The sequence below is a fragment of the Notamacropus eugenii genome, chromosome 1 (genome assembly GCF_028372415.1).
Source record: "Notamacropus eugenii isolate mMacEug1 chromosome 1, mMacEug1.pri_v2, whole genome shotgun sequence".
NCBI lineage: Eukaryota > Metazoa > Chordata > Mammalia > Diprotodontia > Macropodidae > Notamacropus > Notamacropus eugenii.
Genome location: NC_092872.1, coordinates 196,568,439 through 196,579,323, shown reverse-complemented (window position 1 = coordinate 196,579,323; position 10,885 = coordinate 196,568,439). Strand labels below are relative to the sequence as shown.

General features: G+C 49.0%; 1 protein-coding gene across 1 annotated transcript; it reads left to right on the top strand.

Annotated features, from left to right (window-relative positions):
* The first annotated feature begins 4,992 nt into the window (after window positions 1-4,992).
* VAX1 (ventral anterior homeobox 1) lies at window positions 4,993-10,060 on the top strand. Its single transcript, XM_072639023.1, has 3 exons — window positions 4,993-5,230; window positions 6,943-7,130; window positions 9,503-10,060. Exons 1-3 carry the CDS (start codon window positions 4,993-4,995, stop codon window positions 10,058-10,060), a joined length of 984 nt encoding a protein of 327 aa, XP_072495124.1.
* Window positions 10,061-10,885: the final 825 nt, after the last annotated feature.

The window sequence follows — 10,885 nt, the reverse complement described above, 5'->3', positions numbered from 1 at the left end:
ATGGTATCTCTCCTCCCACATCCTAGGCCCAGTTTTCTCAGGGATTTGTAACAAGGTGCTCAGCAACTCTGGGAAAATCAAAGCTTGTCTAATCAGAAAGTTTGTACTAGGAGTAGAGAGGAAGTTTATTAATCATATAATATAAGTGAAAATATTTTGATAAGTATTAAGCTCTATGAAAATGTGGCTTCATTCAATGAGCACCGGGCTCATAGTTTGAAGAGATCCCCCACTTACTGCTGAAAAACTATGAGGAAGATAGCCGTGTACACGTACACACACATATGTGTGTAAGAAATACAATAGATAAATGATATTTGTCATTTATTATTTATATTACTGTGCCAGGGACTGGGGATACAGTTATGAGCCAGAAAGACAATCCCTGCCTTCAAGGAGCTTACATTCTAAGGAGGGGGAAGATAATATATTAAAGTTTTGCTGATAAGTATTTAGCAATCAGTGTGAGGAAAGGGGAAAGTTCTTTAGACACACCTTTAAAGTTTATTCTGCATTAACATTTTCTTCATCACTTTCTCTAGATAATCAACAACCAAAAAAAAAAAAATCAAGCTTTGATTTGAGATGTAAATGATCCCATTAAAAAGTTTTAACAACCAGCTCTGAAAGCCAGTATGAGCTGTCTCCAACACCCAGGTACAGAGGCACTTTGTGGGCAGCTGCATGCAGCTGCATGGTTTGAACTTGGTGGCAGGAAAGTAAGGTAGAGGTTTAGTTCCTGGCAAGATAAGAAGAGAGCTTACCATCAGAGCCCAGGATGGATTTGGGGAGTGGAGTCCAAAGTTCCAGGGAGAAAGATGAGAAATCATTTAAACTCTCTGAATCTGTTTTCTCATCTGTAAAAAGGGAGAGATAATATTTGCATTACCTACCCTCCAAAGTTTTCGTGAACAGAAATAGTAAATGGTGAAGTTGTTTGTAAAGTTTGTAAAGCAAAGTAAAATTGTATATCACTATTGCTACTATTTGTTATTTCACATAATCAAACCTGGAAAGGAGAAGGAAGTCATTCTCCAGCTTCAGATCATCATTTGGGAAATCCACTAGATTCTTATTGGACATGTCCTGCCCTCTCTTCTCCTCTATCAGTGACTAAAGTGACTTCAAAGCCCATTTTGTTTTGGGGGAAGCTAAAATATGCAAGAATTGCCTTAAAGCCAACACATCCACTCCTCCCTGATGACTTGTCTGAGTGAATGCACATCATAATGGGACAGGAGGGAAAACAGAAGGGATTCTCCCATTTTTCTTTTAAATTTTATTTAGCCATTTTCTGGAGGCTAGAGAGCAGGTGTTATTAAAGGTTTGGTGGTAGGTTGATAATGATTTCCTAAAAACTCATCCTTCATGGGCCCATCCCTGGGTAGTGGGGCTTTCCCAGGCCCAGAAGAGCTAGTTAATGGCCTTGCAGGAGTCTCATTGGGTCTCTCCCTTGTGGGTCTGATAGAGTCTTTCTCTTACCTTTCCCTCCCTGGGGTCTGAAAATTCTGCACCCCTGCTGGCCACCAGGAGGCAGTTTTCAAATGCCAAGGGGATTTCAAATATCAACTTCTGCGTTGGACTGAGGACCCGGAACCCAGACTAGGAGTGGTGAAAATTTAAGCCATGCCATTTGAGGTCAAGACCACTTAGGCAGGCCAAGAGCGACCAAGAATCTGAAAGAGGAGAGACAGAAATTCACATGAAGATCTGGTTCCAGGGGTCATCCTTTTCACATTACCGGATGGACCAGAGACCAACGTTAGCTGGAGACTGACATCCCTGTGCCACCCTCCCAATGCACATTCAGCCACTCACTACTGTGGAGAAAGAAGACCACAGTCGACAAGTTTTTCCTGAGTTGAAAGATTTCCTGAATGAAAAGCCCCAGGCACCCCTCCCCCCAGGGTATAGTGTCTCAAATTGGGCCAGTACTCTTCACACTGAGCTTTTGTATAAGGCTGGAGGCTGTGGGGAGAATCTAAGTGATGGGACTCATTCCAAAGATGACTCGGAATCTCAAGATACGCAGTTCAAATAAGCAGAAACTTCAAATACATAGAAGGGCCTGTGAAAATATGTCTCTGAAAGTTGGGTTGAGACTTGGGGGGGGGGTTGTTCTGGGCCAGTTTTTCTTGTTCTTTCATCTCTCTGCTAGAAAGGGTTTTTTTTTTAAATTTCTGTTGGGGCTCTATAGTAAGAGATATTTCTCTCTCTCTCTCTCTCTCTCTCTCTCTCTCTCTCTCTCTCTCTCTCTCTCTCTCTCTCTCTTTCTCTCTCTCGGAAGGAGAGAAGGATGTCAAAAGGAGAGGGGTGGTAGTAACACTGTATTAAAACAATGCTTTAAATGACGAGGGTTTGTTTTTCTGACTGCTCCACTCATTTCTCAGTTCGTTCAGTCTTTCATGCCGTTAAGAAGATTGAGGGTGCTGTTCAAGATTCGTTTTTAGGTTTTGTGGAAGTTGGGAGAAAGTGTTTTTCAGGGCTGAGTAGTTCCATGAATAGGATGGTCTAGACTAGAAACATATATGCACACACACACACACACACACACACACACACACACACACACACACACACACACACACACACACACACCCTCCCCTATTCCCTCCAAGTCATGAATTGAAGTAACTTCACAACTCATCTGAAGTCAAAGGATGCGTTTAGGGCGTAACGGAGCTCATGAGTCGCCGGCATATGAAATGCCACGTATTCTTCGGGAGTCATAAAACCACACGGCCAAGTCGAAGAGCTCAACTCTCCCTCTCCTGCTCCCGCCTTGCTACCTTCCCCCCATCCTTCACTCGCTTCAAACCCCACAATTTCACTCCCCCAGTTAAGAGATTTAACTCGTCAGAGAGCCCTGGGCTTGAAAGCGAGCTCAGAAAGCCATTGGGGTCCGTGTTGCAAAAATATGTAGCTTTTCCAGGAGGCCTGAGGATAGGGGTGAGGGGAGGAGGGAGGAGCGGGGAGAGGCCGGGGGGGGGGGGGAGGGGGGGACAGGGAGAAGAGGATGATAACGAGCCCAACTAGGATTTCGACGCTTCCCACCCTCCTTTAATACTGGTGGCCTGGTCGGAGAGCCAGTTCTGAAGACTATTGTCGCCCTGAAGTGAAGGGGGCAGTCGGTTACCAGACGGGAGGAGGACTGGGGAGAGGGGGGGAGTGGGGAAAGTAGCGGAGGGAGTGGGGGTGGGGCAGGGCGTAATAATATAACTAGAGCGTGCAGCTCTTCTCTTGCATAGTCAGAACACATTTCAGGGCTGGTAAGAGCACGGATCTCCTCCTTCAGTCTTCAACACGCACTCACCACATACTACTTTCCCCTCCTCCTCAGTCCCAGTCCGCCCCCTCATCCCCCTCCCCGCCCACCCCACCCCCATTCTTGGAATTGTGTGGAAAAATTCTCAGCAAAACCTCCCACCTATTCCCGTCCCCCCCCCCCCCAACCCCCTTCCCTTTCCCCCTTTCCTCCACGGCCCCTAAACTCTTTGTGAATGAGGGCAGGGGAACAGGGACCTTCCCCCCCGCCCGAGAACCACGGCCAGACTGCCGCACTCAGAGGATTGTTTGTTAATAGTCCAATTAGATAATTGCCATCTTTCACTCCTTTCGCTCTACATTTCCCATAAAGGAATGAATAAGGAGAGCAGCATGAAGAGGGCTTCTGCCCCGGCAAGGTGACAAGAAGGGCTGGAGCATGCTCTTTGCACAAGGCCATGTGCTTGAATTGAATCATTGTAGCCTAATCAATGGTCTTATTGGATTACTGGCTGTTGCTTTTCTCAAAGATATTGTAGCAGAGACAATGAAATAGCTAGGAGAAAACTTTTTTTTTTTTAGGGAGATCATGCAGTTTAGATTCTGTCTCTCTCTCTCTCTCTCTCTCTCTCTCTCTCTCTCTCTCTCTCTCTCTCTCTCTCTCTCTCTCTCTCTCTCTCTCTCTCCCTCTCCATATCTGAATAGAAAGCTAGCGTCTCAATGGGCAGCCTCAGGGCTGTTGGAGGTGCAAAATTTTTTCTTTTAATCCATTGGTACTAAAAAAAAGGAGCGAGGGAAGTTTAAGATGGCTGTCAGCATGGAGGTGTGTTAAAAGAGTTCTCAGCTCTTAATGTGGGAGGGAGATTCTCTTAAGCAAAACTTTCTTTTTCTGATTTCATTTTCTCCCAAGAGGGACTTTTTCCTCCTACTGAAGGATGTATGGGGGGAGGGGAGAGTGGGGTGTCTTAGTTATTGTCTTTTTTTTTTTTAAGTAGCTTTATTCAGATGTATCTGGCGTGTCTTAAGAAAGCCCCTTTTAGTCAATTTATAATCTGGAGGGTCAAAGGCAAACTGGAAGTTAATAATGGCTGCTAATGATGCTTACAATTCAGGATGAATCTTGTCAAAAGTTTTTCTGGAAGTCTGGGTCTTTGATTGTGTGTTTCCTGAAAGCAAGACCAATCATTTCAGTTTATTCACTGGCTAAACTCTACTTGATTGGGGACAAGCACAGAAACCATCCATTACGATCTGATATATTATCCAAACAATTTAGTGTATTCATGAGGTAACCGAAACGTGGAGGCTGTGAAATTACCCGTAATCAATTGAAACAGCGAGTGTGCGTCCCTCTGGGTGTCCAACATCTCTATGTCTCAGTAATAAGGCAGGCAAGAAATCATTTCAGAGTTGCACTGTTCGCTATCTGATCGCTGGGCTGGGGAAAGCTGGACAGTCCTATTAGAAGGCTGGGACAGATGAGACTGAATCGCAGCTCCGCTGGGAACCACAACACGACAACCTGCATCTCCAGGAGTGTATTGCAGACCCCACTGTGCTGACCACCAGAGGCTTGTGCCACCGCCAATCTCGTTTCGCTAGTGGTGGTTTTTTTTTCCGTCTTCTCCTCTCCCCTCGGGGTTCCTGTGGGGTGTATTTTGTGGGTGCGTGTGTGCAGTGGGGTATTCTTATCCCACCCACCCACCCCCCCTTTTTTTTGCCTTTTACATGTTTGGGAAACCAGACAAAATGGACGTTAGATGCCACTCGGACGCTGAGACTAACCGGGTTTCGAAGAATGGACATAAGGAGGGGAAAGAGAGCAAGGGGGGCGAAGGGAATATCTCCACTTCTTTTCTGAAGGAACCTCCGGGCACTTTCTCCTCGTCTGCCGCCTCGGAAGACTGTAATAAGAGTAAATCTAATTCTGCCGACCCGGACTATTGCAGAAGGATCCTGGTTCGAGGTAGGGCATCAGAAAGGAGGAAGAGTCTGGGGCTTGGGTATGTCGAGACGATTCGGAAGGATAGGGTCGCCCCTCTCCCTTACCCTTTATCGGAGCCTTCGGTCCCCTTGTCCCTTGGCTGAAGGTCTTTAGAGGGTGCCGAATTTTCTCTTCGCATCCTGCTTGGCCACGGGGTGTGGGTGATGGTGTATGTGTATGTGTATATGTATGTGTATGTGTATGTGTGTATGCAGGAGCGTGAGGGTTGGGGGTGGGGACCTCTGAGATTATGGATCGGCTTGGACTTCGGGAGAAAGTTGCCGGCCCTGGGGCCCCACCCTCTGCCTTGCTCCGGCTCTAGCCGCTGGCCTTTTGGGCCAGATCATCCGCCTCCCTTCCTAGCCTTCAGAACTTGGAGTGCTGGGGCCTCGCCTTGTTCCCAGACCCGAGGGTGGAGAAGGTAGGCGGGGTGGGGGCGGAGAGGATCTTTGGGGAAAGCCGATGCACTGTAGGTTGCAGCCGGAGAGAAGGTGGAGGAGGAGGCCTCCGACCCCAGGCTCCTATGGCAATCACCTTTGAAAAAAATGGGTCGGAGGGAGGCAGAGATGGAAATAGTCATCCGCTCTTGCCTTCCAGGAATTGGAGGTTTGGGGCACACACACACACACGAAAGAAAGGAAGGAAAGACAAGAGAGAGAGAGAGAGAGAGAGAGAGAGAGAGAGAGAGAGAGAGAGAGAGAGAGAGAGAGAGAGAGAGAGAGAGAGAGAGAGAGAGAAAAGCCAAACTCCGGTTTGAATGAAGAAGCGGGAAGTTGGTTCTGGCCGGCTGAGGGGTCTGCCCTTAGGCAGCCTGGAGACCCCTTGGGGCCGAATTGGAAGGGGGGGGAATCCGAGGAGGACCCTCACTTTCGCCTCCAAGAGCGTCACTGCCCCCACGTCTGCTGACCCATACATTGGGGAAGCTGCTCCCCGGGCTCCAGAAGCACGGGCTATTCCCTTTGGGATATCTTGTGCCCTCAAGGGGAAAGGAGACCCCGAGACTATGAAGAAATGAACCCCGAATATGGCCTGGTAAACACTTATTCCTCCAGGGCGGGGTCACGGGCCCTCAGAGCACTGGGGGAAATGGGTTTCTGTGCTCTTGTGTGTGTGCTGGGTGGGGTGTGAGTGTTTGTGGGGACGGGGGGGGGAGGGGGAAGAGCACAACTCTGGCAGGGGTCGAAGGATCCTAAGTCCGTGCCGGGCTACTCTTCTCAGTCGTCCCTGATCTTGTGAGGCCTCTTCCGAGACCGGGATGGTGCCGTAGGAAACAAGGTGCCTTTCCTCCTATAGCCTTAGGGCGCCCAGAATAGAAGAGACTGTTTGCCTGGGTCGCGACTGCATTTGGTCCTCCAGCCCCTCGGTTCATTCAAAGGGATTTATCCTAACAAAGCTGATCAGACTAGTCCCCAACCACCTCCTCCCCGCCCTTCCCTGCCCACAAGCAAACAAACCAGTTAAATGGAGTTAGATACCCCAATACTGGAGTTCACATTTGGGTCCAGGGACACCTTTCTGTTGAGCTCATCCTCCCTCTTGCTCTTCCTATGGTCATTCAGCTAAACTAAGGCCACCAGCGTAGTCCCTGGAGCTTCTGGCCAGGAAAGTTGTTCAGAGGAGGCAAGGAGAGGAAAAAGATGTAGGATGAATGAGTACTGACTACTGATCTTTTCCCTCTGTGGCCCCATCCCTAGATGCCAAGGGCTCCATCCGAGAGATCATCCTTCCCAAAGGCCTGGACCTGGACCGGCCAAAGCGGACCCGAACGTCATTCACCGCTGAGCAGCTATATCGTCTAGAGATGGAGTTCCAGCGGTGCCAGTATGTTGTGGGGAGGGAGCGAACCGAGCTGGCCAGGCAGCTCAACCTCTCCGAGACCCAGGTACCAGCCCAGTGGCCCTGTCTCCTTAGGCAAACGGCTCCCCATTGCCCCTAATTCTCAGCTATATCATCTCAGGGCCCCCCACCAAGTTGTAGGCCTTACAGAGCATCTGGAGAAAAGGGAAATGTCTTGGGGGGTAGGGGCAGTGACATTGGAAAAGGCAGCATTTTTCTACATACATCTGGGCCCTTAAACATAGGGAAACTCCATCTTTTGCATCCTCTTGCCCTTCTGCTTGGCACAACAGATGCACATCCAAACTACAGCCCCCCCCCAACATACACAGAATAATTTATTAATCTCTTGTACTCTACATGTTGCTGATTCCCACCCTGCTTCTCGGTATCCCAATTTGGTTCTGTCCTACAGCCCTGTCTCTGTCTGTTGGTGATTACAAAAGGAGGAAGAGAATGAGTTAGCCAGAGTTGCTGAGATTCTCTCCTGAATAGAGGTCATTTCCCCCCTGGGCACTTTACTCTTGTCTCTGGCCCTAATAGAGCTTTGTCAAATATTGTTGGTTCCCTAACACTTCACCTCACTTTCAGGACAAAGCCTGGGGCTTTGAGATTTCTTTCAATGAGAGGGATAAGGGTTGTTTTTATGATTTCTACCCAAGATTTCCTGGTCTAATCATCTAGGAACCTTCCTTTAGCCATGTCCTGATTTCTTTTCCTTTAGTCCTGTTGGTTTTGACTCAGTATGAGCAAGATGAGTGTTTGGGAAGGTGAGCTCCAATCTGGGGTCCTTTATATTTTGGGGAGTCTTTTCTGTGTATACGTGCAGCGTGCAAAGTGTGATCACATTTGGGGACAAGGTCTCTTTATCCTCCAAACTCTTTCTTCCATGTCATGGTAGGGAAAACAGCAGTTTGGGACCACCTGGTACTTTGTTGTCAGATTTGGTCTATAATCTATAATGGAGATTCAGGAGTTTTCTTCCCCTCTGGAACTTCCCTACACCAGATTCCAAATAGCTCAGAAGTTGAAATGGGGTGTCAGTATTTCCTCTAATGAAAGGACAGGACCTGAGGTTTGGTTCCAGGAAAGGAAACAGGGGGAAACCAGGTGACTCAAAGAAGAGCTCTCTGGTTTAGCATTCTTTTTCTAGTGCCTACTCTGCACCCCTACCGCCCCCCCCCCCCATAGAAGCAAGCAAACAAAACAAAACCAAAACAGACGAAAAACACTTCTTAGAAGCTGCCAATCCAGGGACAGGTATCGTAAGCAGAGATGCTGCTACTCTAGAGCCGGAAAGAAAAGCAAAATGGGAGGATAGAAAGAGCCCTACGACTCTTTAAAGCCCCTAGGCTGTAGGGACAAGTCCCAGCCAGTCTTTTCCAACTTCTGATTCAAAAGTTAATGGGTATAGGATGGTAGAGGCGGTAGTGGTAAGGAGAAGGAAGATTTCAAAGTGCCTATTACTGAATTCTTCATCATTTCCCCATGCAATTCACCGCAAACACTTGGAATCCCTCTCCTTCTTGGTTTGATTTGACTGGGTTTGGGTGATCGAGGTTGAGTGGATCGTGTCTTATTGTGTTCACTCAGGGTGATACTTCTTTAGGGAGCTTTAGACTTTCCAAAATGTACGGCTTTAACCCGGGCCTGACAGGGCTTCTCTAGGCCCCTCAGCGTGTGTGTGTGTGTGTGTGTGTGTGTGTGTGTGTGTGTGTGTGTGTGTGTGTAAATCTGAGATACATTTTGGTCTTAAGAAATTTTCCTAAGATTCGGGGCAACTGTCTTGCTTCTCCAGAAGCGGTGAAGGTAGAAAGAGACCTAATTCATCCACTGTCTCCCCTAAATACGATTCTAAAAGTCCTAGATCTACATTCCTCCAGAAATCATGAAATCCCTTGCCCCTATTTGTTTCTGTTTGAGTTCTAAGACTATCACCGTTACCCAGCTATACTTCTAAAGGCCCTCTTTGCCTCCATCCCTAACCCCTAGGAAGCCCGAGGGAGAAGCCGCTGGTAAGGGGTGCGAGCGTGTGTGGGTGGACTTGGGGCATCCTGTCCCGACTGTCTCAATCCTTGCCTCTGGGAAATTGGAAGAATGTAAGGAACTAAAGGGGCGGGTGGGTAGAGGGACTTGTCAATGCAGTATCTGTTATCGATGTTATTATGATTTTGAAACGTTTCATGATCTGGCTCTGGTTGGGCTGCAGTCACCCGGAAGTTCAGCTAGGAGACTGTGATGAGTTTGAACTTGGTCGAGTTGTGTTCCTGGGTCTAGGTTCCTTTCGGCCCCTGGATGGAGGGAGAGGGATAGTGGGTGGTTTCTAACTTCCTGTGTCCTCGCAGGGAGTAGACCGCGTCCCCAGGGTCCTCTAACTGTCTCTCTCCCTCTCTCTGCCCTTTCTTCCGGCTGCCACAGGTGAAGGTGTGGTTCCAGAACCGGCGCACAAAGCAGAAGAAAGACCAAGGCAAAGACTCGGAGCTGCGCTCCGTGGTGTCCGAGACGGCCGCCACTTGCAGCGTGCTCCGGCTCCTAGAACAAGGCCGCCTCCTCTCCCCGCCGGGCCTGCCGGGCCTCCTGCCCCCTTGCGCCACGGGCGCTCTGGGGTCGGCCCTGAGAGGCCCCAGCATTCCGGCCCTGGGCGGCAGCGGCAGCTCGGGCTCCGGCTCCAGCTCGGCCTCTGGCCCGGCGGGCGGTTCCTCTCCGCACCCCCCGGCCGTGAGTAGCGCGGCAGGGCCCGCCTCGGCCTCAGGACTGCATCCCGCCCCGGCCGCTGGCCACAGTCTCTTCAGCCTGCCTGTGCCCTCGCTCCTGGGCTCGGTCGCCAGTCGCCTCTCCTCCAACCCCTTGACAATGGCTGGCTCATTGGCCGGGAATTTACAGGAACTCTCTGCCAGATACCTGAGCTCCTCCGCCTTTGAGCCCTACTCCCGGACCAACAATAAAGACGGGGTGGAGAAAAAAGCACTGGACTGATTTTAAGTATTTCCATGTATTTATATTTATAGTATCTATTGTGCTTATATTTATGGAATCACACACCCAAGTCTCCCTCCCCGGGCAGTCCCCCTCTCCCCACGCGGTCTCCAGACATGTCTTTTCCCTCTTTGCCTCACCATGTCTTACAAAATAATTTTACCATTCTAATTTTTTTCCCTGCCTTGCTTTGGTTTATTTCCCTCCCCACCCCCACCCCCAATTTCTATCTAAATGCAGGAGAGATCCAAAGATCTGGGAAACACACCCTACTCTCTTTCCCCATCCCTCCACCCCGAACCTGAGGGAAAGGAGCCATCCGAATCCAAAGGAGCAGTACTGTTGGTAGGAATAGTGGGGAGAAGGCTCAGCGTGCAGCCTCCCTCCGACCCCGCAGCAGCCCGTGTAGGGTGGAAGATTTACAGGGTTTCCTAGAGCCCAGAATTGGTATACTCCTTCCCGCAAGTAAGGAATAGGAAACTCCCACCGTCTGAGTGAGCCATACAGGAAGTGAATATCAGAACGCTCGGCGGTCTCTAGGCCTTATAGATTTCTCTAGAAAGCCAGGTACCCTGCCCAAATTTCCCACAGAACAAGGAAGAATCGCCTTCCTCCCACCCCCTTCCACTTTAGGGAATCTATGGATAGGACAGGCAAGAGAGTTGCCGAAAACCATCCTCTAACGACCACCTCCACAATACTAATAATGAAGATGATGATAGCGATACTAATGATAGGGAGAATAATAAGAATGGATTATTGCTAAGTATTTAAAAATGAATTCTAACTGTACTCCAAGACTAGATGCAACTTAACTATTTTTAA

Bases quoted from the DNA above. Each gene is read 5' to 3' on its own strand.
- VAX1 (XM_072639023.1), top strand. From the start codon at position 4,993: ATGTTTGGGAAACCAGACAAAATGGACGTTAGATGCCACTCGGACGCT. The intron at 5,231-6,942 runs GTAGGGCATCAG...CCCCATCCCTAG, and splicing joins CAGAAGGATCCTGGTTCGAG to ATGCCAAGGGCTCCATCCGA. The intron at 7,131-9,502 runs GTACCAGCCCAG...CGGCTGCCACAG, and splicing joins TCAACCTCTCCGAGACCCAG to GTGAAGGTGTGGTTCCAGAA.